The sequence below is a fragment of the Arachis duranensis genome, chromosome 1 (assembly GCF_000817695.3).
Source record: "Arachis duranensis cultivar V14167 chromosome 1, aradu.V14167.gnm2.J7QH, whole genome shotgun sequence".
Lineage (NCBI taxonomy): Eukaryota > Viridiplantae > Streptophyta > Magnoliopsida > Fabales > Fabaceae > Arachis > Arachis duranensis.
Genome location: NC_029772.3, coordinates 33,635,925 through 33,651,811, shown reverse-complemented (window position 1 = coordinate 33,651,811; position 15,887 = coordinate 33,635,925). Strand labels below are relative to the sequence as shown.

At 38.7% G+C, this 15,887-nt stretch overlaps 1 protein-coding gene across 1 annotated transcript; it reads right to left on the bottom strand.

Moving 5' to 3' along the window:
* Positions 1 to 13,321: 13,321 nt before the first annotated feature.
* Positions 13,322 to 15,189, bottom strand: LOC127741881 (uncharacterized). Its single transcript, XM_052254831.1, has 2 exons — positions 14,368 to 15,189; positions 13,322 to 14,283 (listed from the first exon to the last, which is right to left on the bottom strand). The coding sequence occupies exons 1-2, from the start codon at positions 14,762 to 14,764 to the stop codon at positions 13,832 to 13,834; spliced, it is 849 nt and encodes a 282-aa protein (XP_052110791.1). The 5' UTR covers positions 14,765 to 15,189; the 3' UTR covers positions 13,322 to 13,831.
* Between the last annotated feature and the right edge of the window lie 698 nt (positions 15,190 to 15,887).

The following is a 15,887-nucleotide window of genomic DNA, read 5'->3' as shown; positions in this document are numbered from 1 at the left end:
GTTCTCTCTAAAATTGTGATCTATATCTTGCTTGATTCTATATTTCCATGGTTTAATGTATGCATATACTTATATGATTGAGGCCTTGTTTCACTTAGCTTACATACCCATATGGCCTTACCCTTTCATTATCCTTTGCAAACCAATGTTGAGCCTATTTTACCCCTTTGTTCTTTACTTTAGCTCATCACTAACTCTAAGCAAAAAATAATAATGTCCTTAATTTGAATCCTTGATTAGCTTAGACTAGTGAAAGTGCTTATGATTTAGGTGTGGGAAAATTGGGTTTGGAAACATTTGGTTTGAGAATTGAGTATGTTAGAATTTTTTGAAAATGTGAAAGAATGTTGAGAACATGTTCATGCATTCAATACCTTAATCATATGCCTTGAGAAAAGAAAAAGAAAGAAAAATTATGAAAAAAGAAAATAAAAAAAGAGCAAATAATAAAAAGGGGACAAAATGCCCCAAAGTAAATGGTGAAAGCATTGCATATGAGTTGTACTCAAATTCAGATGCATGAATATGTGGAAAACATGGTTAATGGATAGTTAGGTTTTGTATTGTAATTACATGGATTGTCTTAAGTTAGGTGGGAAAAGTTTAGGTTAACTAAGGATTCATATTTTAGTCCACTTGACCAAATACAATCCTACCTTGACCTTGACCCCATTACAACCCTTAAAAGACCTCTTGATTTGTGTATTGGTACATTAAAACTTTGTTGATTGTTAGATGAAGAGCAAGCCTTAGAAAGCAAGATTAGTAGAGAATTGAGAGAATCGAACCTCAAACACCTGAGCGATTAGAGTGTATACACTTCCAGTGAGGGTTCGATGCTCGGTTCCTTGTTCCCTGCTTTTATGAGCTATTTTCTTTTGCAAGTTTACTTGTACTTTATGTTGTGATTTGAATTAGTGAAATCCAGTTCATATTTGTTCTTGAAAGATTTATTTACTTTTCACCAAGTAGGTAGAATCATTTTTTGCATATAGTTGCATTCATATAGATAGGTTACATTTCATACATTCTACCATTCCACTTCACTCTTTTAGTTCTCTTGAGCTTAGCATGAGGACATGCTAATGTTTAAGTGTGGGGAGATTAATAAACCACTATTTTATGGTTTATCTTGTGCTAATTTGAGTGGTTTTTATCAAGCCTTTGCACACTTATTCATACTATTTGCATGGTTTTACATTTTCCCTTCCTAACTTTGTGATATGATTGAGAACATGCTTCTTTGGCCTTATGTTTGCTAATATTAATCCTCTCTTATTACCATTAGATGCCGTGATATATGTGTTAAGTGATTTCAGGGATTACAGGGTAGGAATGGCTTAGAGGATAGAAAGGAAGTATGCAAAAGTGGAAGGAACACAAGAAACTGAAGAAACTGCTACAGCTGTCTAGCCTGACCTTCTGGTACTAAATCAACCATAACTTGAGCTAAAGAGGTCCAAATGACGCGGTTCCAGTTGCGTTGGAAAGCTAACATCCGAGAATTCGCAATGATATATAATTTGCCATAACTGCCCTGAATCCAGGCGACGCGAACGCGTGACCTGCCAAAAACCCAATCCACGCTAACGCGTGGACAACGCTTCTACATGACTTTGCAGCGACCTATACGAACCAGAAATCGCTGGGGGCGATTTTTGGGCAGTTTTTGACCCAATTTTTGGCCCAAAAAACACATATTAGAGGCTATAAATTGGGGGAATGCATCCATTCATCAGATAAGCTGATAATTAACAATTTTAGGATTATATGTAGTTTCTAGAGAGAGAGAGAGAGAGAGAGGATCTCTTCTCTCTCTTAGGATTTAGGATTTTAGGATTAGCTTTTCTTATTTAGTTTTCTTTTCTACTTTTAATTCTTCTAGTACTTTAGTTTATTTACTTTCCCTTGTTCATTACTTTATGTTGCTATTTGGTTTATGAATTCTCATGTTTAATTTGATTTTCTATTTATTGCAATTTGAGGTATTTTATATTTATGATTTTAATGTAACTTTTTACACTCTTAGCTTTGGTTGAGTAATTGGTGACACTTGAGTTATCAAACTCAATTGATAATTAAAAATTGGACTTCTTTGCTGATTGATTTGAATTCCCGTAACTCTAGTATTTTCTTAGGAATTGACTAGGACTTGAGGAATCAAATTGATTTATCCACTTAACATACCTTCATAGTTAGAGGTTGACCAAGTGGGAGCAAAAGCCAATTCTCATTACAATTGATAAGGATAACTAGGATAGGACTTCCAGCTCTCATACCTTGCCAAGAGCTTTATTAGTTATTAATTTAATTTCTTACAATTTACTTTTCTTATACAACCTATTTAAAAACCCCAAAAAATATACTTTTTCCATAACCAATAATAAGAACACCTCCCTGCAATTCCTTGAGAAGACGACCCGAGGTTTGAATACTTCGATTATCAATTTTATTAGGGGTTTGTTACTTGTGACAACCAAAATTTTTGCACGAAAGGATTCTCTGTTGGTTTAGAAACTATACCTACAACGCGAACTTATTTGTGAATTCTTTACCGATAGAAAATCTGATCGTCAAAATGGCGCCGTTGCCGGGGAATTGCAAACGTGTGCCTTATTGTTGGTTATTGTAAATATTTACTTTTTGCTTGTTTATTTGTTTTTTTATTTTTGTTTTTATTTTTGTTTCTGTTGAAAGGAATGGAAGCTATAATAGGAACATGCATCAAGGTCAAAACAATCAGAGATGGATAGAGCTACGAGGATCTTATCAACCCCTTCGACAACAACACCTTCCAAGATACCATGGACAACGACCATTCTACCATGCATGCCAAGACAATAGTTATGGTGGAACTCTTTGTGACAACCAACCTCCACCAAGTTACTATGGTCAAGAGCCATTCCAGTGAGCGTACCAAGATGATGAATATGGTGGACCCCCTTGTAATTACCAGCAAGCCCCACCATATGCTTATGAATCACCTCCCCAACACACCTTTGAACCACCATACTCACAAGCCCCTTACTACCAAACACCCTAATCTGATCCTAACCATTATCCACCATATCAACCACCCTATGAGCCATATGAGCCATACATAGATCCACCCCAATTCCAACCCAATTACTCCCAAGAACCACCACCTCCATATACACCACATCCATATCCATCAATCCAAGAGCCTTATGGTCCTACTTATGATATCCAAGCAGAGCAAGAGTCAATGGATTTTCTCAAGGAAACAGTAGATCAATTTCAAGCAACCCTTCGTCAATTGGACCGAGCGGTAAGCTGAATAGCACCCGAAGCTCTCATGGCTAAAGAATCTCAATTTGAGAACAAGGAACTGAAGTGTGTGGTGCAACAAATGGAAAAGATGGAGACTGATGAACCACCACATCCTTATCATGAGGAACCACCCACTTATCATGAACCCTTTCACCCAAGTAATGAACCCTCATATCCACCCCAATCTCCAATGGATGACATCCTTCGTGGTCTTCTTCAAAGGTAAGCAAAGATGAAAAGGGATGTACTAGAATTCGTGACTGCCTTAACCGAGGTGGTAAATCAATTAGCTTCCCAACATCTAAGCACTCAAAATACTCCCATGGCTACATGTGGAGAATGAATAGAAGAGTGTAGCATGAAGAAGATACTAAAAACTCTGGTGGACAATGAGGAACATGGCTTTGTATTGGAACAAGTGGAGGAAGCCATAATAGTTGAAGAGGAAGAAGTGGTTGAAGACTTAGGAGATGCTGAACCTCCATGGGAATCCAGAATTGTTGAGTATTCCTCCAAGAAGATTGAGATTGATGTCAAGGAGGCTAGTGCACGCCTTCCATGGCATGTTCCCTATGAAGACTTGGATGGGATAGATTAAGAATCAAGTCCTCAAAGTGACGAACCCACTGAATATGAAAATTCTTCTTCGATTGAATCCAAGAATAATGTGGGACTGGAAGTCCTTCAGGAAGGTTGGTCGGGAGTTGGAAATACCTTGTTAAGGTCATTAGAGACCTCTCCACCTAGGTTGCCGTCTACTCCTTCACTTGAGTGGATAAAACTTATCTCTGTTCGTCTTCCTATCCCACTTGAGTACGGTATTCTTGAAACGGATGGCCAACTCAGGAAGCTTTGTGGCATAAAGCGTAAGAGGAGACTGTTTAGTGGTTGGAGTTGCAAATCAAGGCTCTTCAAAGTTGATATTTCAAGGGCTAGATGTAAGGGCTCAACCGGTAATAATTTGGTTAAATCTAAAAGAAGAGTTTGGTACTCCGTAGAGAATTCAGATTGCTTACCACCCAGATAGAATCATCATGTTCCACTTGAAGACGGGTGTAGAAACGGGATTTGGGATCCAGGCATACATGAGGATCCACTTTGGGAGCTCAAGATTTGTGAAGAACTCCCTCAAGGCTTGGCCGATTCACTTGAGAATAATGAAGATTATTGGAAGTTCAAGCATTGGTGGCAGTATTAGAATGAGTTCAAACACAAGCCTCCATGACAAGGAGCTCAAAAAATATCCAACTTAAGGACTTTAACTAAAAGTACTAGGTGGGAGACAACCCACCATGGTATATTCTTTCCTTTTTGTTCTTAGTTTTATTTTATTTTATTTTTCGTTCGTGCTCATTAATAATTTCTGCATAGTCATCTGCATTCTGCATACTGCATAAAAAATGCACGCAATGCGCTAGCGTCGCTGACGCGTCCGCGTCATATGTGCATTCGAAACAAGAAGAAAAGTAGCAGAGAGTTATGCGGGAGCGTGGCTGGAGGCGTGCTTTAAGCACAAACACGCCCACATGTACGCGTCCGCGTCACTTGAAAAATCAGCCACCCACGCGTATGCGTCACCCACGTGTACACGTGACCCTGCAAAATCGGCGTAAAAAGGTGTATGGCAGAAAGTTTGGAATAAGTGCGTATGAGTTTGGAATAAGTTTGGATGGAGTGGTGCTGGCATCGTGCTGGAAGCACAAAGACGTATCACGCATACGCGTCATTTTCTAAACCAGACCATCCACGCGTGCGCATCCCTCACGCGCACGCGTTAATTAAATTTTTGGCAATAAGTGCGTATGAGACAGAGAGTTGCGCAAGCGCGAGGCTGCTCTCGCGCCAATGCAACAAACCAAGTCACGCATACACGTGCCTCACGCGTACGCGTCATCAGAAAATTTTGCAACTCGGGCGAACGCGTACCCTACACGTCCGCGTCACATGCGATGCACAGTTTATCCAGATCAGCCCAACTATCTTATCTTTTCTTCCCCAAATCTAAATCTTTTCTTTCCCTTCTTATTTCTTTCTTCCTCCTTTCTTACTTTCTTTTTTTTCATCTTTTTAACTTCTCATCCTTCTTTTCCTTCATTCTATTTTACTTAATTTATTTGCATACTTTCATTCATTGCATTTTAATTTGTGCATATTTTTATTTTTTTTAAATTTATTATTTTTTCATTGGTGTTAAATTTTCTTTTTCAACTATTATATCTTTTCTGGTATTATTTTGGTGCTTAGTGACTTGTTTTACAATGTTGGGTGATATTATTTTTCTGTCAATGTCAATCTTTTATGATACCTGTGTTCCTTTTGCATTGACATGAACTTACACTGTCTTTCATTACGCACACTCTTTTCCCCCATTGTTGCAACTTTTGCACTATTGATATGTCGTTTGCTCCTACTGTCTTCTCTCTTGCATGTTGTAGCTACCATGTAATTGAGACCCTTATTATTTGGCATTACCCCCTCATATTTTATTTGTTTTCTATCATTGTTTTTGGCTTCCTGTTCTTCTTTTTCTCTTCTTTCAGGCTGGCCACCGAAGAAGGAAAAAGAGGAAAAGCTTCTTAATGGGGAGACAAACAAGTCCATCTGCACAATCCTTGGAGAAAAGCATCAGTTGAAGTAACCCGTCAAATTGCACATCTTAGCATGCACCGAGGACGGTGCAATCTTTAAGTGTGGGGAGGTCGATACCGATCTCCATGGGTTAGTTACCTTCTTCTCAACACCAATGTTTTATTTTCTTTGTTTGTTCATTGTTGCATTTGTATGTTTGATTGCATATTTGTGCATATTTTACCACTTGGTTGAAGTAATATTTTCTTTTTCAAGAAACTTTTTATAGCATTTCACTAATTTGAATTAAACTTTTTGAAGAACTTGTTTGAAGAAATATTATTTTGGAACATGGTTTAGAGCTCGAACACACAAAACCTGTAAGATTTTGAGCCTATTTGATTGGTTGCATTTTACCAACCAATATATTTTATTTTTGGTGTGTGTTGTTCTCTCTAAAATTGTGATCTATATCTTGCTTGATTCTATATTTCCATGGTTTAATGTATGCATATACTTTTATGATTGAGGCCTTGTTTCACTTAGCTTACATACCCATATGGCCTTACCCTTTCATTATCCTTTGCAAACCAATGTTGAGCCTATTTTACCCCTTTGTTCTTTACTTTAGCTCATCACTAACTCTAAGCAAAAAATAATAATGTCCTTAATTTGAATCCTTGATTAGCTTAAACTAGTGAAAGTGCTTATGATTTAAGTGTGGGGATATTGGGTTTGGAAACATTTGGTTTGAGAATTGAGTATGTTAGAATTTTCTGAAAATGTGAAAGAATGTTGAGAATATGTTCATGCATTCAATACCTTAATCATATGCCTTGAGAAAAGAAAAAGAAAGAAAAATTATGAAAAAAGAAAATAAAAAAAGAGCAAATAATAAAAAGGGGACAAAATGCCCCAAAGTAAATGGTGAAAGCAATGCATATGGGTTGTACTCAAATTCAGATGCATGAATATGTGGAAAACATGGTTAATGGATAGTTAGGTTTTGTATTGTAATTACATGGATTGTCTTAAGTTAGGTGGGAAAAGTTTAGGTTAACTAAGGATTCATATTTTAGTCCACTTGACCAAATACAATCCTACCTTGACCTTGACCCCATTACAACCCTTAAAAGACCTCTTGATTTGTGTATTGGTACATTAAAACTTTGTTGATTGTTAGATGAAGAGCAAGCCTTAGAAAGCAAGATTAGTAGAGAATTGAGAGAATCGAACCTCAAACACCTGAGCGATTAGAGTGTATACACTTCCAGTGAGGATTCGATGCTCGATTCCTTGTTCCCTGCTTTTATGAGCTATTTTCTTTTTCAAGTTTACTTGTACTTTATGTTGTGATTTGAATTAGTGAAATCCAATTCATATTTGTTCTTGAAAGATTTATTTACTTTTCACCAAGTAGGTAGAATCATTTTTTGCATATAGTTGCATTCATATAGATAGGTTACATTTCATACATTCTACCATTCCACTTCACTCTTTTAGTTCTCTTGAGCTTAGCATGAGGACATGCTAATGTTTAAGTGTGGGGAGATTAATAAACCACTATTTTATGGTTTATCTTGTGCTAATTTGAGTGGTTTTTATCAAGCCTTTGCACACTTATTCATACTATTTGCATGGTTTTACATTTTCCCTTCCTAACTTTGTGATATGATTGAGAACATGCTTCTTTGGCCTTATGTTTGCTAATATTAATCCTCTCTTATTACCATTAGATGTCGTGATATATGTGTTAAGTGATTTCAGGGATTACAGGGCAGGAATGGCTTAGAGGATAGAAAGGAAGTATGCAAAAGTGGAAGGAATACAAGAAACTGAAGAAACTGCTAAAGCTGTCTAGCCTGACCTTCTGGTACTAAATCAACCATAACTTGAGCTAAAGAGGTCCAAATGACGCGGTTCCAGTTGCGTTGGAAAGCTAACGTCCGAGAATTCGCAATGATATATAATTTGCCATAACTGCCCTGAATCCAGGCGACGCGAACGCGTGACCTGCCAAAAACCCAATCCACGCTAACGCGTGGACGACGCTTCTGCATGACTTTGCAGCGACCTATACGAACCAAAAATTGCTGGGGCGATTTTTGGGCAGTTTTTGACCCAATTTTTGGCCCAAAAAACACATATTAGAGGCTATAAATTGGGGGAATGCATCCATTCATCAGATAAGCTGATAATTAACAATTTTAGGATTAGATGTAGTTTCTAGAGAGAGAGAGAGATGCTCTCTTCTCTCTCTTAGGATTTAGGATTTTAAGATTAGCTTTTCTTATTTAGTTTTCTCTTCTACTTTTAATTCTTCTAGTACTTTAGTTATTTACTATCCCTTGTTGATTACTTTATGTTGCTATTTGGTTTTTGAATTCTCATGTTTAATTTGATTTTCTATTTATTGCAATTTGAGGTATTTTATATTTATGATTTTAATGTAGCTTTTTACACTCTTAGCTTTGGTTGAGTAATTGCTGACACTTGAGTTATCAAACTCAATTGATAATTAAAAATTGGACTTCTTTGCTGATTGATTTGAATTCCCCTAACTCTAGTATTTTCTTAGGAATTGACTAGGACTTGAGGAATCAAATTGATTTATCCACTTAACATACCTTCATAGTTAGAGGTTGACCAAGTGGGAGCAAAAGCCAATTCTCATTACAATTGATAAGGATAACTAGGATAGGACTTCCAGCTCTCATACCTTGCCAAGAGCTTTATTAGTTATTAATTTAATTTCTTGCAATTTACTTTTCTTGTTCAACCTATTTAAAAACCCCAAAAAATATACTTTTTCCATAACCAATAATAAGAACACCTCCCTGCAATTCCTTGAGAAGACGACCCGAGGTTTGAATACTTCGGTTATCAATTTTATTAGGGGTTTGTTACTTGTGACAACCAAAACTTATGCACGAAAGAATTCTCTATTGGTTTAGAAACTATACCTACAATGCAAACTTATTTGTGAATTCTTTACCGATAGAAAATCCGATCGTCAAAATGGCGCTGTTGCCGGGAAATTGCAAACGTGTGCCTTATTATTGGTTATTGTAAATATTTTATTTTGCATGTTTATTTGTTTTTATTTTTGTTTTTAATTTTTATTAGCTATTATGAGTTCTCACCCCCGTCACTTTGAATTTGGTTCTAATGTTGTTGAAAGGAATAGAAGCTATAACAGGAACATGCATCAAGGTCAAAACAATCAGAGATGGACGGAGCCACGCGGATCTGATCAACCCTTTCGGCAACAACACCTTCCAGGATACCATGGACAATGACCATTCTACAATGCATGCCAAGATAATAGTTATGGTGGAACTCTTCGTGACAACCAACTTCCACCAAATTACTATGGTCAAGAGCCATTCCAGGGAGCGTACCAAGATGATGAATATGGTGGACCCCCTTGTAATTACCACCAAGCCCCACTATATGCTTATGAATCACCTCCCCAACACACCTTTGAACCACCATACTCACAAGTCCCCTACTACCAAACACCCACATCTGATCTTAACCATTATCCACCATATCAACCACCCTATGAGTCATATGAGCCATACATAGATCCATCCCAATTCTAACCCGATTACTCCCAAGAACCACCACCTCCATATACACCACATCCATATCTATCAATCCAAGAGCCTTATGGTCCTACTTATGATATCCAAGCAGAACAAGAGTCAAGGGATCATCTCAAGGAAACAATGGATCAATTTCAAGCAACCCTTCGTCAATTGGACCGAGCGGTAAGCCGAATGGCACCCGAAGCTCTCATGGCTAAAGAATCTCAATTTGAGAACAAGGAACTGAACTATGTGGTGCAACAAGTGGAAAAGATGGAGAAGGATGAACCACCACATCCTTATCATGAGGAACCACCCTCTTATCATGAAGCCTTCCTCCTAAGTAATGATCTCTCAAATCCACCCCAATCTCCAATGGATGGCATCTTTCGTGGTCTTCTTCAAGGGCAAGTGAAGATGAAAAGGGATGTACTAGAATTTGTGACTGCCTTAACCGAGGTGGTAAATCAATTTGCTTCCCAATATTTGAGCACTCAAAATACTCACATGGCTACATGTGGAGAATCAATAGAAGAGCGTAGCATGAATGAGACACTAAAAACTTCGGTGGACAATGAGGAACATGGCTTTGTATTGGAACAAGTAGAGGAAGCCATAATAGTTGAAGAGGAAGAAGTGGTTGAAGACTTAGGAGACGCTGAACCTCCGTGGCAATCCAGAATTGTAGAGTATTCCTCCAAGAAGATTGAGATTGATGTCAAGGAGGCTAGTGCACACCTTCCATGGCATGTTCCCTATGAAGACTTGGATGGGATAGATCAAGAAGCAAGTTCCCTTGGTGATGAGGATAATGAATCAAGTCTTCCTAGTGACGAACCCACTGAATATGAAAATCCTTCTTCAATTGAATTCGAGAATAATGTGGGACTGGAAGTCCTTCAGGAAGGTTTTTCGGGAGTTAGAAATACCTTGTAAAGGTCATTAGAGACCTCTCCACCTAGGTTGCCATCTACTTCTTCACTTGAGTTGGTAAAACTTATCTCTGTTCATCATCCTATCCCACTTGAGTACGGTATTCTTGAAACGGACAGCCAACTCAGGAAGCTTTGTGGCATAAAGCATAAGAGGAGACTATTTAGTGGTTGGAGTTGCAAATAAAGGCTCATTAAAGTTGATATTTCAAGGGCTAGATGTAAGGGCTCAACTGGTGATAATTTGGTTAGATCTAAAAGAAGAGTTTGGTACTCCGTAGAGAATTCAGATTGCTTACCACCCAGATAGAATCATCATGTTTCACTTGAAAATGGGTGCAGAAACAGGATTTGGGATTCAGGCATACATGAGGATCCACTTTGGGAGCTCAAGACTTGTGAAGAACTCCCTCAAGGCTTGGCAAATTCACTTGAGAATAATGAAGATTATTGGAAGTCCAAGCATTGGTGGCAGTTTCAGGATGAGTTCAAGCACAAGCCTCCATGACAAGGAGCTCAATAAATGTCCAACTTAAGGACTTTAACTAAAAGTGCTAGGTGGGAGACAACCCACCATGGTATATTCTTTCCTTTTTGTTCTTAGTTTTATTTTATTTTATTTTTCATTTGTGCTCATTCATAATTTATGCATAGTCATCTACATTCTGCATTTTGTAACAGAAACAGGTCAGCAACAAAATCTAGTATACTTCGTCAGCAAAATTCTGCAAAACATAGAAATGCGATATCCTATCATCGAAAAGTTGGCCTATGCCCTAGTAATCACAGCGAGACGCCTAAGGCACTATTTCCAAAGCCACAAGATCATAGTACGAACAAACCAACCACTAAGGCAGGTGTTGACAAAACTCGACCTCACTGGAAGACTGACCAAATTGTCTATTGAGCTATCAGAATATGATGTGGAATATCAAACTCGGGGCTTATTGAAATCACAAGCATTGGCCGATTTCGTAGAAAAACTAACATCAACTGAAGATATACACCCAGAATGGGAGCTGTATGTAGACAGTGCATCCAATGAAGACGGCCCAGGATAGTCCTCAAGGATAAAGAAGGAATCTCAACCGAGCAGTCAATAAAGTACATGTTTTTTATTAGCAACAATCAATCTGAATATGAAGCACTCCTAGCCGATATGTGCCTGGCAAAAGAGTGCGGGATACAAAACATCAAGGTTTATTGCGACTCCCTCTTAGTAGTTCAACAGGTAGGAGAACCTTCGTTAGAACAATATTATGTACGGGTGAAATATTTAACTCAGCAATTTAAACAATTTGAAATAATGCATATAAATAGAAATGACAATCATCGAGCCAATGTGCTATCTAAGTTAGCTACATCTTGAAAAGTAGGAATACCACCTAATCTGTCACACATAACACTAGAACAACCTAGCATATGCAATAACCTTGTCATGAGTATGTCACAAGAGCAGGATTGGAGGACATCTTACATCGAATTTTTTAAACATGGAAACATGCCACAGAGGGAAAAAAACCCGAAGCTCTTTCAGAGGAAAGCAAGCTTCTTCACCATCATTGGAGACGATCTTTATAGAAGAGGTTTCTCTCGACCTTTGCTCAAGTTCCTAGGAGATGAAGAAGCCACCCTAGCAATGGAAGGGGCACATGAAGGAATTTGTGGTATACATATCGGAGGCCGATGCCTTTCAGCGAAAATACTAAGAGCAGAATACTACTCGCTGTCATTGAGGAAAGACTGCCTCGAGAAGGTCCGAAGATGTGACAGCTGCCAAAGGTGCGCACCAGTTATCCATAACCCAGCCGAGACGTTACACACCACAGAGATCGGATGGCCATTCCACAGATGGGGGCTAGATATACTCGGCCCTTTCCCAATTTATAAAAGTCAGGTGAAATTTCTGTTAGTGGCAATCGACTATTTCACAAAATAGATAGAGGCCCAACAACTAGCCAAGATAACGTCGGACAAGGTAAAAGGTTTCATTTGGAAATTTATTATATGTCGATATGGACTACCTATGGATATTGTCACTGATAACGGTAAACAATTCACTGATAAGAAAATAGTTTCTTTTCTACAAAATTTAAATATAAAGCACCATTTTTCCTCGGTCAAGAACCTACAATCCAATGGGCTTGCCGAAGCAGCTAATAAGGTCATTTTGCAGGCTCTAAGGAAAAAAAAGTAACAATCGCCAAAGGACAGTGGGCAGAATTGATACCCGAAATCCTCTGGGGATACAACACCACCCCCATAAAGTTCAACTAAGAAAACACCTTTCAAGTTAATGTTCGGATCCAACGCAATGATTTCGGTTGAAATATCCCAAGGATCAATCAGGACGAATCATTTTGATGAAGATACAAACAACCAAACGAGGAAAGCCGAGTTGGATACACTGGAAGAAGTACGAAAAGAATCAAGGATAAGACATGAGGCGATTCAACTTATGGTCCAGCGCAAATACAACACGAAGGTCAAACCACAAATGTTACAACGAGGAGTTCTCGTTTTCCGACGCCTTGAGGACGTCTGAAAGCCACCAAGGGAGGGTAAGCTCGCTACCAATTGGAAGGGCCCTTTCCGAGTTATACAAGTTCACGGCCGAGGTACATATTCATTGCAAACCCTGGACGGATTTGATCTACCAAATACTTGGAATATTACTTCATTACGATTGTATCATATTTGAACATTTGTAACCTCTTGAAGATCGGAAGGTACTCTTTTTCCTACGACCGAAGTTTTTTCCCATGACAAGGGTTTTACTCGGGGAGGTTTTAACGAGACCGACCACTTCAAAATCAATCAAGCAAGTCTACTAGACATCATTCAAAAATACTATCTAGCAAAACAAGCATGCATTCATATTAAATAGCAAGGCATATTGCATACAGAGTCTTAGCTATTCTTTATACCAAAATACAAAATGAGCAATCTAAAGCTCTAACAAAGTCTACAAAGATCAACAATAGACAAACATTCACTTATCATTAACATCCACATTTTCTTCCTGGGCTTCATCCCCAGGTTCATCATCCACCAAATTCCCCCAACAACTATTTTCATAACATCAAACAGACTGACATCGAAGTCAGGAGCAAAGACAGACACCTGACTCACATCTCAGTCAAACCCGGCAACAAACATTTCTATGCCTCCATCTTCTAGCTACTGAATCCGAGCAGTCAATCTTTCTTTCTCCAAGTCAGATTCCTTCGACTGCTCCTGCAAGGAGCGAATCTGGCCTTGCAAACTCCCAACACCATTTTCCAAATCTTTCATTCTCTTGGTCAAATCCATAATCACTTCGTCTCTTTCAAAAAGTGATTTCTCAAGAAGCTTGACCTTTTCAGCATTTTTCTTTTCCTGAGCGCCTAAAAGCTCAGCACTACGACCAACACAAAGCAGCCTAGTATCAATAACCTGTAAAAAACATTATTATAAATACCAAAATTTTCCAAGAATAATGGAAAACAAAATTGCAAAAAGACTAACATGCATATACTTCCCAACAACCTCTTTGCCAACATCTTTCAAAAGCTGAACATCATGAGCATTCTGACCGACCTTATCCGAAACAGCAGAAAATGGAAACCGATTACTCCATACAGATTCTGAACTCCCCTCAGACACAAATTCGTGCAATGGTATTTGCCTCCTAACACCACTCCTGATCCTGGAGCCGGCAGTAACGTCAAAACCAGAGAGAATCTCGAGTGAACCTTCCGGCTCAGGACTTTTCCTCTTCTCCCCACGCGGATGTACACTTGACTGAGCGACATCAGCGTTATCTTCCTTCAAAACCTTACTCGCAGAAGCATCTGTTCCTTCCCTTTTCTTCTCCAAAAACGATCTCATATTTGCTGAGGACAAGCTCGGAACCCTCCCACCTAATAACAAAAAATAAACACATAGACCTCTTCAGTATAACATACAAATGACCAACACAAGGCAAACCCAACAAAAATACTCACCAATATATTCACTCAACCCATCAGAATCAGTCTCAACCTTAAGAAGCTCGGCAATGGACAATAATTTACCAGAAGAAAGCACATCAATCAGATAATCCAAAATTAGATCATCCTCCCCAAATCTCTCTAAGGCATCAAGAACTTGCATGGGTTCAGGACACCAATAGAGAGGGAAATTTTCTCCCAGTTCATCATCAAGAAAAAAGGGATACTCAGTCTCAGAAGAACGGATTTTCACAAACATTTCCTTAAAACTTTTGAAAGAAGATTTAAATAAAGAAAACAAAGCGCGTCCTGGGTAACTACTCAAGTTTATCCAGAGACCTCTGCGAACTCTTTTCGATTGAAAAAGCGAGAAAAACAGGTTCAACGAGGGTGTGTGATTTAAAAACATCATTAGAATCTCAAAACCACGAAGAAAAGCTCAAGAATTGGGATGAAGCTGAGATGGAGCACAGTTCAATTGGGTCAAAACCATGCATTCAAAATTGGTGAAAGGAAGCTTCAAATTCAACTCAGAGAACGAACAAGTATAAGCATAAAAATACGCCCAATCCGCCTTTTTTCACAGACCCTTACTTTCCCATTGCAAGCAATCAACTCAATGCCACAACCGGTGTCCTTGCGAACTTAGTCTGAAGCATTAAGCGAAGCCAGCATTTTCGGGTTCTAATAAAGGGACGCACGACAATTAACGTCTGTGTGAACCCATTTATAAAGGCCATCCTTAACCTCAACCACTTTATCCTCTGGTTTTTTCATCATGAAAACCAAAGAAAAGAAGGAAGAATAGAAGCAAAAGACACTGACCTTTGAATGCCATCTTCTTTCTGCAGAAGTACAGTGAAAAAAAACCTCCCTACACACCACAGAGGTTTCCAATGCAATAAACACGATCACACGATTAAACTCACGGTTAATCCCCAACCGTTGGATCAAACACTGTTGACATGACTAACCACACCAATAGCCATGATTACCTTGATCCAAGGACCCACTAACAGCTATCCCCAAACATCCTTTCGAGGCTGAAGCGCTAATAAATGCAACTCCTCATATTCTATTTTTTAGTTTCCTTTAATTCTTATCTTTTTGTTATTTTTATTTTTATTTCTCTAAAATCATGCTTTATCTTCAATTATTTACGCTCCTAAAGGCAAATCTTCAATGTCAAGGTCGGAACCAAGTCAAGCTTTGGGGCTCGGACATAGGTCAAACAAAGTATAACGTCGGACAACACTAACAAAACTTCAACTTGCTCCCGACCATAGCAAGTCAAGCTTGGGGGCTGCGATCCATACCTAAAAAGCCGGTCTGACGTCATACTTCACAGATACCACGTCCAACAAACAGAACGCAATATACCAGGTCAAAACCAGGTTACTTAGCTACAGGAGAGATATTCGAGCTTTAGCTCGGATATAAGGCCAGGAATCTCGGGCCGACTAATAGATCTCTCCAACCATAAGTAGCGCTATGTAGATAGCCAAAGGGACGAATACAGACACATCCAGAATTCA